The sequence below is a fragment of the Sturnira hondurensis genome, unplaced genomic scaffold (genome assembly GCF_014824575.4).
Source record: "Sturnira hondurensis isolate 20B ecotype Veracruz unplaced genomic scaffold, ASM1482457v3 Scaffold0002638, whole genome shotgun sequence".
NCBI classification, from domain to species: Eukaryota; Metazoa; Chordata; class Mammalia; order Chiroptera; family Phyllostomidae; genus Sturnira; species Sturnira hondurensis.
Window position 1 is genome coordinate 1,959,320 of NW_028075269.1, and position 16,279 is coordinate 1,975,598.

The 16,279-nt window shown below is 45.7% G+C and overlaps 1 protein-coding gene across 3 annotated transcripts in view; it reads left to right on the forward strand.

Moving 5' to 3' along the window:
• The window catches only part of NELL1 (neural EGFL like 1), a 729,607-nt gene that overhangs the window by 170,673 nt on the left and 542,655 nt on the right, over window positions 1–16,279 (forward strand). For all 3 annotated transcript variants that reach the window (XM_037040389.1, XM_037040387.1, XM_037040388.1), the window contains 2 exons: window positions 8,827–8,900; window positions 16,118–16,217. In XM_037040389.1, coding sequence (XP_036896284.1) covers window positions 8,827–8,900; window positions 16,118–16,217 — 174 coding nt within the window. The remainder of the gene's footprint in view (window positions 1–8,826; window positions 8,901–16,117; window positions 16,218–16,279) is intronic.

Genomic DNA, 16,279 nt, shown 5'->3' on the forward strand with positions numbered 1-16,279 from the left:
TAGTGGATTTCCTTTTTAAAAAAATTTATTTTATGTACAGTAGAGATCTTATTGTGCAGATAATTTTTATTATAGTTTGTTGATTTACTATCATCACTTCAGTATATTCCTATGTTTTTAAAAAGTCTGTATGAAGCTCATTTTAATGAACTTCATTGTGTTCCAGCCTTTGGCTATTGCCTAACTTACTTAATCATCCCTCAATTGTTGGATATCTAGGTTGTTTCCTACTTTCCATTCTGATAAGTTTCTTTTTAGTAACATGTTTTGTATAGAAAATATGTTTTTGTATGTTTTATTTTCTTAAGGTAGAATTCTCCAGACTAGAATTACTGGACCAAAAGTCCGACATTTTGTCCTGGCTGGTGTGGCTCAGTGGGTTGAGTGCCGGCCTGCAAACCAAAGGGTTGCTGGTTCGATTCCCAGTCAGGGCACATGCCTGGGTTGCAGGCCAGATCCTCAGTAGTCAGAGATGTGAGAGGCAAACACATACTGATGTTTCTCTCCCTCCCTTCCCCTCTCTCTAAAAATAAGTAAATAACATCTTTTTTAAGAGCCTGACATTTTGAAATGATACGTATCAAATTGTTCGCTCACTAGAAAAAGTGTATGGGGTAGTCATTTTTATTCTAATTTTGGAGAGTTTTAAGTTTTAAAACACCGTTTAGTATCCCCAGTGTTACCTGGATGCTGATACACAGGCAGATTCCTAGCATTGATCTAGGTAGTGCTAATTTTCTCAGTAGCTCCAACTGGTAGTTTGACATCTTTTTCATTTAATAAAAAGGTAATGCAGATAACTTATTAAAACCACTACTTAAAAAAGTTAAAAAGAAATGCTACAAGGCACCTCTGGTGATTAAAATGTTGAGAACCTTTGGCCGAGAGGGTGTTCATTTTTTACTTCTTTAATATAAATATGCATAAGGCAGTTACTCAGTGCCAGTTCCAGGAATAATGATAAAAGGGCTCCTGTTTGCTTCCCAGGGCTTGCTTTCGGGTGAGAGACACGATTCGTGGTGTCCAGAATTGTAAATGCAACCGTACCAGGCGTGAGATGGGGCACTTTGGGTGCAGACGAGCCCCCTGTGGGCGGTGGGAAGGGACATTAGTGGAGGTCCCGGTGTCCTCTTCCGAGGAGGCGGAGCCAGGCTGGTCCTTTCTGACCTTCTAGGAGGTGAGGGTGGCAGGTGGGTCAGTGGGGTGGAGGAGAGGAGAGTGAGGAATGATAAGGCAGAGTTCTAACTTTAGTCAGTAGGGTTTCTAGAAGTTTTCAGATATCTTCGCATCAGAAAAAGGTTGGAGAATATTTACTTTTGCTGTCCCTTGGGATAAAGTTTGGAAGCTGCTCTCTGGGTCTGGGCAGGGGCAATATTCTAGGGACTCTGAGAAAAGGTATTGGTTTGGCTCAGGTGATAGGAGCCGGTGTACAAAAGCAAATTGTTTCGTCTGCTGACATTCTAAGTGTTTGTGGCCTTGTCATGGCCTCAGGAGATACAGCACTTAAAAAAAGACGGGCATCTGATTAGAAGGAGGAGAGAACTGTGTCTACCTGTGTCTCAGTTCATTGCCTATGGAAAGTACTTTGTCCTATTCTGCACAAAAGCTCCTCTTCAAGAGTAAGGAGATTTTTGTACTGGAGGTGTCAGATCCTGATACTAGAATCTTCCTTTATCTGTTTGGGAGGCATCCTGGAAAAGTCAAGAACTTTCTAGACTGCTTAGCTGTAGGCTCGCAGTCCAGGGAGTGGAATAGGAGTTTCATTCCTCAAACATTTGTTGGGTATCTGCTCCATTCCAGGCATTGAACATACCTACCTGCGGATTAGAATCACTGGGTAAACTTCTAATTTACAGAGTCCCAAGGCCCCAGTGGGATCTGGTGAACTGGAATCTCCAGGCAGTGGTGTCCCGGGGTCTGTATTTGTTTTGGTGGGCAGATTTGGGAACTGGCAGAGACTTAAGGAAGACGGAGAGGGACTCTTCAGCTGTGCAAAAGAGAACTTATAAAGGAATAGAGGTGGCAGAAGGAAAGGGAGATAGTCTGTCTGATAACAGGCTTCTTACGGCTGAGTAGCGATAAAGCTGCAAAGGTGGGTTGGGGAAGGATGCTGATGATCACGTCCATTCTATTTGCTCAGTCATCCTCCCCGAGGTTTCTCTCCCAAACACCATCCTTACTTACCTCTGGGTGCAAGAGCAGGCCCATGTGGATCTTCCGTTTTGTCGGGCACTGTATTAAGCCCTTTTATGTCTATTAACTTTTTCAACCTCCCAAAGTCACAGGCCCCTTTATCATCTCCATTTTACAGATAAGGAAGTGAAAGCACAGAGAGGAGAAGTCACTTGTCCAGTGTCTCTTAGCCTTGGTGGGGCCAAAATAAAACCCAGGTAGCCTGGCTCCAGTTCTGACACTCTTAACCCATCTCTTCTATCCCCTGCTGTCCAGGCAGATGCGTGCACTGTCTCATTACCACAGAGGACTGTGTAACATACACCCTGTGTAAGATGCAGTGTTGGCACAGAGAAGAGAGAGATTATTAACTCCACTAGAAACTTGTACATGTGCAAGTGTGCAAGTGTGCCTGTGTGCAAGTGTGCATGTACACTTGTGTGTTAGGAAAACTTTGTAGGGGAAGTAATAGCTGAGCAGGGTGTTGAGAGATGAATAGGAGTTTGCTATGTGGGCAAAGTGGATAAGAGCACACCTGCCACAGGGAATTGCACCGGCAAAATCGCGGAAGTAAACACAGCATTGGTTCTGGTAGTCAAATGCAAGATTTTAAAGCAGGGTTGTGGCATGATCAAAGAAGTTCTTTAGCAAGGCTGCTGCATCTGGAGAGCTGGCGTGGGTTTGGTGTGGGATTCAGGTGTATTCCAGGTGGAGGTGGTGAGGCTGGCAGGTAAGCGCTGCCTGGGGAGAAGAGAAGGAAGGGGTGGGTGTGAGTGGTTGCCAAAAGTCTGGTGCACGGTAGGTAGTCCATGAGCATTTTTTGCTTGAGACAAGTGACTCAAGGACAGACCGTGGGGGAGAAGTTGTCAGATTTTGAATAAGCACTGATGGAGAGACTCTGTGTGTGATTAAGAGAAATTAAGGCAGGTGGAAGACTTGGTTCAGGGGGTGCTGTGTTGTGTGCGGTGTGATCTGAGGTGGAGATGCCTGAGGAAGGAGCAGTTGGTGTGGGCGTCTTGCTCAGAGGCTGCTAGGTAGTTTCCCCGTAAACATCTTTCCTGCCAGCACGCTTGCTGCAAGCATTTTCAGTGTGTAATTGCTGAAAGGCAATTTCGCTATGAAAGATAAAAGGATAAAAAATTAAAAAGAAACATTAAAGAGGACATAATGTGGCGTGAAAAGATAGTAATAAAATGAAAGAGACTTCATTGTAAAAAATGAATATACATTGTCTTTGAAATCTTTTGTTTATGGTGCTGTACTTGGGGGTTTTATTTTTGTTTTTTGGTTTATTTTGGCTTGTTGATTTGTTACTGCTTTCAGTGTTGCATTTTTTTTTCACTGAAATTTCTTCCTTCATTATGAGAGATATCATTTTCCAACTAAAGAACTGATGATTAATGCTCTCAAAGATTGTTGAAAATTAGTAGTTGCTTTTTTCCTTTTTTAAAATTTTATTTATTTAATTTTAGAGAAGGGGAACAGAGGGAGAAAGAAAGGGAGAGAAACATCAATGTGTGGTTGTCTCTCATGTGCCCCACACTGGGGACCTGGCCCACAACCCAGGCATGTGCCCTGACTGGGAGTCGAACTGGCGACCCTTTGGTTTGCAGGCTGGCGCTCAAGCCACAGAGCCACACCTGCCAGGGCTAGTTGCCTTTTTTCTACCTGCCATAGGTTGGTAGATTTTTGATTTTGATGGGTGAGAGGGGATGGCTGTGGTCACCAAAGGATTTACAAAAACTGATATATGTTGACATTTTCTTGTATAGGATATATTCTGGCTAAGATTCACATAAGATAAAAATGGGAGTGCTGTGAGAACTTTGTAGATGGAGAAGTGAAATTGACAACTAGCTTAAATACATTATGTCAACCGCAGGCAGTTGATTTGTTACTGGAGAAATGAAATCTAACTATCAAAAAGTTATTTTATCTTCTATGGTGAAATTGCCAATGGCCATTCAGGTGGTGAAAATATTTGTGGTGAAAATGTGGCAAAGGTGTTGACAGGGAAACTGGTGGACATGGCTTGTGTGGGTGGTGTCTGAAGCCAGCTGTACGAGTGAGCTCACGGAGGAAGGATCGCACTGCCACTCTCCTTTAAACCAGGGTACAGACGGCCGACTTCGATATTCTAGGCTACTGAGTGACAAGGGACGGCTGAAGTATGTGTAGGGCACAATACCTAAACAGAGACAGAGCAGCCTTGTGTTGAGTCGTACCTGTCAGTTGTGTACTTAATATGCACCCAAATGGCACAAGTGTCCAGTCATTGCACTAGAGAACTCAGCTTCAAATTTGAAGGGCTAGATGTCTGTGAATGCAAAAACCTCAACTGTATACCTATTTCTCTAAATCCCTGGCACGTTTGTTTCTGACACCGTTCAGAAGGTTGTGTTGGTGCCGAGTGTCAATTTCACAGTCAGACACTGTGAAATGTCCTTGTTTGCATGTCCCCAGCGTGATGTGAAGGGCTTCAGGTAGCCATTCACATTTCTACTCGCACTGGAAGCTGTTGGATTGGAGTCCCCAAAGCCCCAGACAAAGGCACCAGAGCCTGACTCACCTCGTGCTTGATTTTCCTCAGACATCAAAAATAAGCCCTCTGGCTGGAGATCTGAAGGCTGGATAATGAGGACTGATATTAGGCGTACGGAAGGCGGTGGCGGGCAAAGAGGGCACTGCCAGAGAAGAGGGGAGAGTGAGAGACAGGGCACAGTCTGGGGACCTCCGGTGGGTGTCGGGAAGGCTGTCCTAAGGTAATTCCACATACACTTGGTATCCTGATCATAGCCGAATCCCACACCAGTGCCAAAGCTGCAAGTGGCAGGGGCGTGTAGGATCATGCTGAGTTTAATGGACGCCCCCAAAGCACACGGCTGTGCGAGGCCATAAAGTTTAGTGGACGTTTGATTTTTATACCGACTGGTGGATTTGAGGGCTGCATGAGTCCCCATGGGCGCTGTGAATGTAAACAATAAAACACTCTTATCTCCACATAGGAGTTTGGGATGAGTCAGGGGAAGAGAGTAATCAGGCAGGGTAGCAAGTGTGCTTGTGCCATTGTGCGGTCAAGGGGCAAGGTCAGGAAGGAAAGCCTACTTGGCTTCCCAGCTTGGGCAGGAAGCAGATGGCAGATTTGACAGCAGGGCATTTAGCAGAACTGTCACTCTGGAGGGAACCGCCCTGCCAGGTTGGCGGCAGCCGTGCTGGGGAGTTCATTGGACAGAGATTCCGGGCTTTGGGAGCTGTGGGCTCCTCGTGCAAGCACACAAGGAAACTGGGGAGCCCACATCCTCATTAGCCCCAGTAAGTCATGATTTTTCTAGAAAATGGAGGCATAAAAGATGATTAGGGATACACACATACACATACAGAGTGGTACCTCAGTACTCATCATTAATTCATTTTGACGAGTGGCGAGCCAGTGACCATGAAACATTTTCTCTTTTGGGGTGTCATCGCGACTCATGCAAGTTCTAGCAGGTCCGGCGGGCGGTGAGCGAACGCCAACGGATGAAGCATTTTTTCTTGTCAAGATACGATGCGTACTGGGTTTGATGAGTTCTGAAGCTGATGTGGACCGAGGTGTGACTGCATGTGCAAGTATATACATTGAATGAGGATAATAAGGAGCCTACCTAGAAAATTACAGTGATTCTCTACCTTTTTGTTGCCATTGTTGCTGTTTTTGTTCTGAGGCCCTTGGTGTCTGCTTTTAACGTCACGGAGCACAGAGATGCAGATTGCAGGAGGGAATACAGCCAATTACATGGGGATGTCTGTGTGTGGGGCCCATGGGTACTCGAAGAGGCGGGGGGACACCGCTCTGTAAAGTGCATGGTTTTCTAACCACTTTGCTGTACATCGGAAGCTTGTAAAGAGTGATGTGGAATGTAAACTGTAATTGAAAAATAAAAATAAATTTAAAAAATTGCATCGAGTAGCAGAAAGAACTCTTATCTGGGAATCAGGAAATTTGACTGGCTTTTACTACCAACTGGAGGCTCGTTAGTTCTAACATTATTTATTGTTAGTAACAATAGGCCCAGAGAGGCACTGAGCTTGGGGCTGGAGGTAAAACTGAATAGATGCAGTCCCTACTTTCCTAGTGGTTACAGTTAGCAGGGGAACTAGGCTACTGAGATAAAATGTGGTATGTGCTATGTTAGGGCTAGGTCCAAGTACAACAGAAGCACACAGTCAGAGCATCACCTCAGTGTTCAAAGTCAGACCCAAGTTGAAGCTGAACTGGTGGGTATATATGTAGGAAGGCAGGCTGCCAGTGAAGGTGGGTGAGACGGGATCTTCCTGGAGGAGAGAATGGTCTACGCAAGTCCCAGGAGTGGGAGAGAATTCCTGGCTAGAGCATTGTGGAGGTGTGGATGTTTGGGAGGGTCATGGAATGCAAGGGAATTGCTGAGCTAGAAAGCTCGAGAGACAAAGAGGAGGCACATAAATGGCCTTGAGTTCCGAGTTAAGAAATTTGGACTATATTGAGGGCACTGAAGATCCATAATGATTTTAAAGCAGACAGTGTCTTGGTGATTTAAAAAAATCTGACTTTTGCATGGGAAGGACTGGATAAAGATTGAGGCCAGAACACAGAAGACAAGTTAGGAAGTTCAGGTGCATTAAGCTGGAAGGATGAGGTGACCTGAGCGAAGACTGTCTGTGGGGGAGGTGTTGGGGGATGGAGGAGAGCAGGTTGACTTCAGAAACTTAAGGAGGGAGCATGGCTAGGATGTGGGTATCGATCACACAGGTGAGAAGGATCCCAGTGGTAGGGTGTGGGGCTGGGGTGGATACAGCCACCATTCACTGATGGTGGGTGTCAGTATGAACAGATCTGAGTGAGGTGTGGGTTGCAGCAGGTCAGATTCTGAGGGAAAACAAACTCTGACATGGAGACTTGTGCTTTATCAGGAAGCTCTGTCAGGGTTTCCCGGAGTGAGAATGAGAGAGAGGAGGATGCAGAGCTGGGCAGGAGGAGAGCTGAGCTGTGGCTCAGTGACGGCAGCTCCCTCAGTCCTTCCTACAGGGAGCTCAGAGTGGAGCAGACCTGTCAGAGTTATCCGCAGTGGGGCTGAGGGCCAGGACTTTGTCCTAGCATCATCACCCACTCTTTGGCTGAAGGGGACTTGACCTTGGGCTTGTTCTTCAGCCAAGAACAAGTCTTAGATCAAAACTTAGCTGAGCCCTGGCTGGTGTAGCTCAGTGGATTGAGCATGGGCCTGTGAAGCAAAGGGTCACTGGTTTGATTCCCAGTCAGGGCACATGCCTGGGTTGCAGGCCAGGTCCCCAGTAGGGGACACATGAGAGGCAACCACACATTGATGTTTCTCTCTCACTCTTTCTCCTTCCTGCCCCCTCTCTCTAAAAATAAATAAATAAAAACATTAAAAAACAACCCTTAGCTGAGAGCTGTTGGTTGTCCACTGTCCCAGCAGCTGCAGGAGTGTATCCTTTGGCCATGGAGGGGGATCTGGAGAGCACACCACAGCCTCCTCTGTGGGATTATGAGGTTAAGTAAACCAGTGCCTGTGGGCTTTCCCCTTCCTGTGGCAAACAGGAGTTGGACAAGTTCATTGCCAATGTCCCTACGTACTTGAACATTCCATGAGAGTTGTAACAACATAGAACTAGGAAACTGTCACGTTTAATCAACCTATTTTTAACAGATATAGAAAAGGAGGTTCTGAGAGGTGAGGTGATTTTTATAAAACAAACAGTGATTGGCGGTAGGGCTCTTTAGTGTGCGTGTCTTCACTTCTGCTCCTCCTGAGGACTAGGGCTAGAAAGGTCCTCATCCGGGTCGGGGAGGGAGCGATCAGGCCTTGGCTTCCCGGTTCCTATCGATGTGGCTGGAGGGTTTGGTGGAAACACAGGAGGGTCACATCAAATTAACATGTTCTGCACTTGCCTGAAAGTAGGTCAGCAAGTTGGGTCGAGGACTGAGTCCCAGGGGAATCCAAATTGAGTGGTGGGAGCTCCATTTTATGCTTCTCTTTCGCGTTTTCCACAAGGCCTGTCTACTCCATGTCCCCGTTAGCCTGTGAAGCTCTCCTTTCCGAAGGCAGACTCTCTGGTGCGTTGATAAAGCACTTAACTCGAGGGGCCCATATTTCTCAGTTGTCTCTGAGCTTCTTGGGAACTGATAGGCTAAGGACATGCATGTTTTGTGTCCCCAAGGGAAAAATGGCATCTTTCTGCCGTGTGGCTGACGTTCTGATGGATGGGACACAGGGGAGTTCCCTTGTACCTAGTCATTCCTCCTACAGCAGGCACGTCTGCATTAAAGTCCTGCTCTTGTGCTCCTTGGAGACGATGGCCACTTCTTTATCTTCTGACCACATCAGTTCACTCCCTAGTTCCTTCCGCAGCTGTGTCATTGTGATAGTTCTATATCCTTGGTGTGAAGGACTCAGGACAAACATAATTGTGATGGTGTTCTGACTGGAGGATGCAGCAGTCCCCATCCCCCCGACACACACGTACACTGTTCTCACGTCTTTCTCTAGACACAGAGATATGTACTGATTCGAATCAGAGAATCTGTGTTCTGTGGAATCGACTGGAGTTTGATGGCACCTCTGCAGCTATTTTGTTGCATAGCTTAACTGTCTGACCCGTTTTTCTGTTTTATTACAGCAAAATGTATCTATGGAGGAAAAGTCCTTGCGGAAGGCCAGCGGATTTTAACCAAGATCTGTCGGGAATGCCGAGTAAGTTTCAATCTCCATTCCCTGCCCCTTGCAGGGAATTTCAGATAGATATGTTGGCTTTCGATAGGGTTCTGGGGCGGAGCATGGTGGCCTGAATGGGTCCCTGAGGAGGAGGAGGACCCTCTGTGGTGCACTGGAGTGCAGGATGGGAGGTCCTAGCCACTGCCATTGTGTGGTTAGCGTGTGGTCGGCTGTGGGTCAGGTAGCCTTGTGCAGAGCTATGAAGGGAAGGACATGAGAAGGGGAAGAGGGGTAGAATCTACTGTGAGTCAGAGCAGGTGGCCCTGTGGAAGGGTTTTGAGTTGTGTTGGAAGCAGTCTGTGATGCCAGCTGTGGACAATGTTACCTCAACACCCAAGTGTCTGATGCAGTGTTAGAACCTACCTCTGTCTCCTGCCTGCCTCCTCCCATGTATTTCTTGAAAGAAGCGGGGTAGAACCATAGATCTCAATCAATGATCATTCAACCACCATGCACTGAGCCACTGATACATACCATGATTGCACAATAGCAAGCAAAACAAAGCCCCTGTCTTTACAGCACTGTGGTCTGGTGGGAGAGACAGGCAGTGAGAACATAAATAAATGTACGGTAGAGCACCACATTCTATAAACAGTGCAAACCAGGCTGAAGGGCTAGGGAGCTTTGGGGTGGGGGTCTGGGGAGGTAGCATTTGAGCAATGCTCTGGATCAAGTGTGGGAGCTAGCCATACAGTTACTTGGTTGAGGTCTTGTCCCAGGAATGCCAGAGTGAGAGACCGAGGGCAGGAAGTAAAGGATGGAGAGCTGATGCAAGGTGGCACATTAGGGCAGACGCAGCTCCACACCAAAGCCTGGCTGCTTTTGTGGGGCATCTACAGAGATGCTGACCACTGTGTCTCAGAATAGGCCATCTTTGCTGGTATTTGTACCCACATCCTTTCATTTTCTGGGGAAAAGGAAGGACTGTATTTTAAAGATAGGGGAGAATGAAGCATCAGAGACCTGCAGAATCTCTCAAGAAGCTTAAATCCAATTCTTTATGGGGAATTTGGGGGAAGGAAGGCTCTCTCCTGTTTCCTGTCTCTCACTGGTCAGAATCTACCCCCAGGGGTTCACTCCCTTGAACTTCCCTGTTGTATTTCCCATTTGCTCCCTCTTGGCTGCCCCTGGGAATGCCAGAGATTCCAGGGCCAGACAGTCTGGTGGGCGCGCAGGTGTGGTGGTCTCTGCATCAGAGGGCGCTGTGCGCAGGGGCTCCTTAGGCCGAGGCAGAGGTGAGGATCGTGTGTTAGCAAGGGCTCTACGATCCCTCCATCGGCAAGGCGCTGTCAGGCCTGGGAGTGGGCGAGCTGGTGGGTGGTCTCCAACCTGGGGCTGGCTCTTCACCACCCTGGGATGCTGGGCAGAACAAATGAGATGAAGCCTGTGAAGGACTTGGCGGAGTGCTTGTCGTGAAGTCAGTCCTCAGTGAACGTGAACTGTTCTTATTCCTTCTGTAAGTAGGACCATACACGTCCTCCTCTCTGTACATTGTTTTGGTTCTAGGGGAGGGAAAGCCCCTTGGATTCTAATGCCCCTACTCTTTTCTTCTACTCCTGGGAAAGCTGGGGTGACTATAGGCAATTTTGCCCACTGGGCTGATGACTCCAGTGTCTGCCATGCCTCCGTCCCTTACAACGGGCACAGAAGCAGTGGGATCACAATGGTGACTTGATCTCTGTTATCATCAGAGAGGATCAAGAGAGTCACCATTTGAGACCTCTCCACAATATGGGCATGGATTTAAGTGCCAGATTATTGGAATGGCACTTACCGGTATTATGGGCACATGGTACATGTTCTACATTCATTTCCAAACTCATTTTCACTGGGGGTCACATCAGCCTCGTGGTTGCCTTCAAAGGGCCAAATGTAATTTTAGGCCTGTGTAAATGTAACTACTCCTTAACATTTAAGGAGTTCAAATTACATTCGGCCCTTTGAAGGCAACCACGAGGTTAATGTGGCCCCCAGTGAAAATGAGCTCAACGCCCCTGTTCTACAAAGTTTGGTTCATTTTTTACTGTTTCCATTTNGCTGGTGGGTGGTCTCCAACCTGGGGCTGGCTCTTCACCACCCTGGGATGCTGGGCCGAACAAATGAGATGAAGCCTGTGAAGGACTTGGTGGAGTGCTTGTCGCGAAGTCAGTCCTCAGTGAACGTGAACTGTTCTTATTCCTTCTGTAAGTAGGACCATACACGTCCTCATCTCTGTACATTGTTTTGGTTCTAGGGGAGGGAAAGCCCCTTGGATTCTAATGCCCCTACTCTTTTCTTCTACTCCTGGGAAAGCTGGGGTGACTAAAGGCAATTTTGCCCACTGGGCTGATGACTCCAGTGTCTGCCATGCCTCCATCCCTTACAACGGGCACAGAAGCAGTGGGATCACAATGGTGACTTGATCTCTGTTATCATCAGAGAGGATCAAGAGAGTCACCACTTGAGACCTCTCCACAATATGGGCGTGGATTTAAGTGCCAGATTATTGGAATGGCACTTACCAGTATTACGGGCACATGGTACATGTTCTACATTCATTTCCAAACTCATTTTCACTGGGGGTCACGTCAGCCTCGTGGTTGCCTTCAAAGGGCCAAATGTAATTTTAGGCCTGTGTAAATGTAACTACTCCTTAACATTTAAGGAGTTCAAATTACATTCGGCCCTTTGAAGGCAACCACGAGGTTAATGTGGCCCCCAGTGAAAATGAGCTCAACGCCCCTGTTCTACAAAGTTTGGTTCATTTTTTACTGTTTCCATTTTGTTACATTTGTGCAATTTAGAAAGAAGTTGGAGCAGATAGGTTACTCTATTTGCACAGGTTATATGTGTATATATTTGAGTAATTTCATCCTTTTAAAAGTCATTAATTTCTTCCTTTATTGTTTTTCTACAGTTATTTACTAAATGTTTACTTGCTGTACAGAGAGAAGGCTATCGGCAATGATATTTAACATTCCTTGAGCACCTAGTATTTTCTAGACACTGTTTAAACATTTTAGACATGTTACCTCGTGTAAACATCATAATAGCACAATGAGATAGGTCCTCTTTTTATGCCCATTTTACAGAGGAGGAAATTAAGGCACAGAAGACCAGAGCTGCAGAGCTGGTCAGAGACCTAGCTGGGACCTGAGCCCATGTCATCTGGCTCTTAGCCTCTCCCTTGCCACTCTGCATAGTGTTAGACTGATTAGGAAATAATTCCCATTTCTGAGTTTTAGAAAAGCAAGTTCAGAAGGATGGAATTACTACTTGTTCATCCACCTAAGACCAGATTGGTCAGGCAATGGCTCTTTGATTTCCTTGATAAAGGATAGTTTTTTATAAAAGGCCACAGAAAGAGCCTTGTGACACATTTAATAGATGTTGCCAGCCAGGAGGGAGGGTGATGGCCTTTTGTTGGCATCAAACATCAGAGGGCCTCCCGTCTTTTGTCGGCAGCCTTTCTCAAGATTGAAGCCCTAATGTCCTGTGGTACCTGTTCTGTGTAATGAATTAGCTTCTCTCCTAGGCATTTCAAATGGTGCTATATAAGTACTATCCTTGGGAGAATTGAGCCAATAATTAGGTAATTTTCTGTGGTCTGTGGTTCAGATGCAGATCCCCAGTCGACAAAGGGCTGCCTGGAGATTTGTCCATTTCCATTTTCCCGGGATCATTTTAATGCTTCAGCAATACCAATTAGACAAGAAACTAACTCTCCTTTCAAATGCCTTCACCACGTTTCCCCAGAAGTTAATATATTATTTTTTAAACATCAAGATGAGCTCTGGCCAGGTAGCTCAGTTGGTTAGAGTGTTGTCCCAATTTGCCAAGGTTGTGGGTTTGATCCCTGGTCAGGGCATGTGCAAGAATCAACCGATGAATGTGTGACTAAGTAGAACAACAAATCAGTGTTTCTCTCTCTCTGCCCCCACCCCTTTCCGGTACTGCCTGCCTGCCTGCCTTCCTTTCTTCCCTCCCTCCCTTCTTTCCTCTCTATAAAATCAATTAATGAGTAAACAAAATTAAAACAATCAAGACGAGTAATATCTCCTAACTGTCTCGCTCAAGTTTGTCCAATTATTGATGCCCTGCAATATTTCTTCAGGCTGGCAACAAATTAGTTTTACTTAGAGAAGCAAATTTTATATGTTGTTAGAAATTCAGGTTGAAGCACAGTGAATAGTAAATTGAAAGTGTTTATATTTGCCCAGTGACATGGGATGGTTGCTCTAAATGAGAAGCACTGGCAGGATTGTATTTTCTCACCAATGCAGAGTTCCAGGGGTCAGAAAATAACATACCATAATCAGGAGGATGAAAAAATATTAATCATTAGATACTTCTTACCAGATATAGTGTTAAAAATACAGTTTAAAAAAGGTTGGTGCCTAATTATGTGTCTGGCCTAAGTGGATTTGTGGCACTTATTATTTTCACATTTATGCAAAATCGTTTGTCTCTATTTTAACATTTGAAATGCTTTTACTCATCAAATATGTTAAAGGTTGATTACAATTGTTGACTGCTTTAATCATCAGCTACAGGAAGCCCTTATTATTTAAAAAGAAACTGTCATAGTGATTATTTAAAAAAATCTCTAGCATTTGAAAAATTCTTTTACAAAAGCAAACACAAATACACAAGGTAAGGAATTTGGAACATAGAAGGAAAAGTTTTATAAGGAAGGAAACGGAAATCACTGCAGAATCTCACTACCTAGAGATAATCTCTCTTAATAGTTAGATTTTTGATAGTATGAGTGAAGTTTATGTTATCGTCCTAGTTTGGGTTCTCCCAGACCAGACCCTGCACTAAGGGTTTCCCTACAGGTGATTTACAATGGTAGGTCCCAGGAGAAGCCAGCAAGTGTGAAGGGAATGCAGGGGGGAGAAGGGCAGGGAACTGGGCAGGGAACTGAGCAGGGGAGAGGTGAGCTGAAAGGCAGGGCAGACCCGGAACCTTCCAGGGGTTCTGGAGTGTAAATTACACTCCAGCTGTTGTCTCTCTTCCCCGTGAAGAACCTCCCATGCCTGTTAGGCTCTGTCTTTGGGTTTGGGGAGTGGGAGGTGTAGAACTTGCAGATAACTCTGGCACTCTGCGTGGGCAAAGTGACTCCAGTGCTCCAGGGGGACCCCCTGAGGGCGGGGGTGGGGGGGAAGATCCATGAGCAGCAAAGCATTCAGAAACTGGGGGATGAGCACACAGAGCTGATAAAAGAGGCCCAACAGTGTCCGCTATTCTTATTTATACAAGGAGGCAGGAGGTAATGAAAAAATATAGTAATATGAAAGGATAGAAGTAGAGGCGATAATGGTTAAGTAATTAAGCATTGCATTTTCCTTTGCATTTAGCTCATGCTCCTAAAAGCAAGGTTATTATTCCCTTGGTTTGTAGTAATTGGTTTGATTCCCCGTTGGAGAAAGGAAGGTACATCTGATAGGCCTGCTGGCCTTCAGACTGGTGCTAACTCTTGGGGCTACAAGCCACCGTATGTGGTTGGGTTTGGGGGTGGGAATGGAATCCAGCTGAAATGGTGAACTGAGGATAAATAGCGGAATAAATTCTCAGATCTTAGGCCCCGTGTGAAGATAGAATCATGAGAAAAGCAAGAGATCTGGTTGTCTTTGGACAGATTAAGGATAGAGAGAGAGCAATGGGGAAGGAAAAAAAGACACCCTGAGGAACTCTAGAGGATGGACTGTCTGGGTTGAAAATGCTGAGAGAGGCCAGGAAGCCCTGGTGTAAATCACCCAAATGATGAGTAATTGGGAGTTAAATGTATATTGGACATTTAAAGTTATGTTTATGCTCTTATTTAAGAATGGATGTGCCTGCTAGAATGGGAATCCCTGCCAAGTCAGTGAACTCTGGGACCACAGCGTGATAGAGTCTCTGGGAGGTGAAAAGTCAGCGTCTTCCCCGTCCCTCCTGGCTGTCTGGCTCTATCCTGTCCTCTCCTCCGTGTCAGAAGTGACCTTTTGGCTCTAAATGAAACTCTTTCTCGAGCTTGCCTCTTGGTTCACCTAAACATCCCCTTAAGAATAGAAGAGAGTCAAGTCTAGGATTGGCTAACCACTACACGGTACACCTGAAACTAATACAAAGTAGTAGGGACTGTGAACTGTAATTGAAAAAAATTCAAACTAAATAAATAAAAGGAAATACCAGTGAGAATATGCTGTACTTCTTAAAAATGGGAGAGAGCACCCTCACATTTTAGATATAATCTGGGACTCTCCACCCCCTTTTTAATAATAATTAATGGACTGATTCTTAAAATTCAGATCAAAACTAAATACAGATGCTCATAATGTTAACCAAGAGGACCTTTGGTGAAGTGAGATCGTAAAGGATCACCTGCCGCCTATTTAAATTTTTATTGTAAGTGATTTCATTTGTATCTCGGGGACATCTAGTGCTCATCCGAACGACCCTCTTCAGCTCCGATGTACCGGTGTACCTTGCCTCTTTGTCTGCTTCTTCTGTCGGGAAAGTCTTTTCGTCCTTATTTTATTCCATATTTCAAATGTGGCATCTTCATAATTTCTCCACACCTGGGCAGAATTAGTATTTTCCCATGACACATTATCATGCCTTAATGAGAGCACATTTTTAAAGGGTTTCCTGTATTGTATTATAGTTTATAGTTTAAGAGGTTTTTTTATTTCTCTTTTCATCTGAACCATGAGGTCATCACAGGCCAGGAAGATGTCTTATTCATCTCTGGGCCCCACCGTGCTTGTGACGCGTGGAGCCCTGAAATGTCTTGGAGGCGCTCGGAGAGCTTGTTGCATGTCACTTCCCAGCTCTGTGTTCGGTGACATCAAGCTGGTAGCTCAAAATCGGCCGTCGTTGGGGCATTTGCACCAGAGAAATCAGCAAACGTGACAGAGGACTCTCCCACCCGAGAGTTGTTTGCTGTGATGATTTCCCAGGGTGCTGGCAGGGACCTTCTGTGACACAGACAATACTCAGAAACCGTTTGCTGAAATTGCGGCTCTTTCGGTATAGAAAGGGGAGTGTGACTTCTCTTCCAGCAGGCTCGCAGATTTAATTAGTCACTTTGTCATGATTGTGTAGTTCTTGGGAGAACTGTTAACTGTTGTGAGTTGTTATCACTGCAGGCTGTTAACGAGAGTGTTAGATCCTGGTATCGTTGACTAAAAATATGACCACTTTTTTTCTTTTCTTTATTATCTGACTTCCAGGGTGGAGTTTTAGTAAAAATCACAGAAGCATGCCCCCCTTTGAACTGCTCAGAGAAGGACCACATTCTCCCAGAGAACCAGTGCTGCAGGGTCTGCAGAGGTAAGTGGGCATGGTGGCGGCCGAGCCTGGGCTGGGGGTTGGGTGGCTTTGGGGACCTGAGG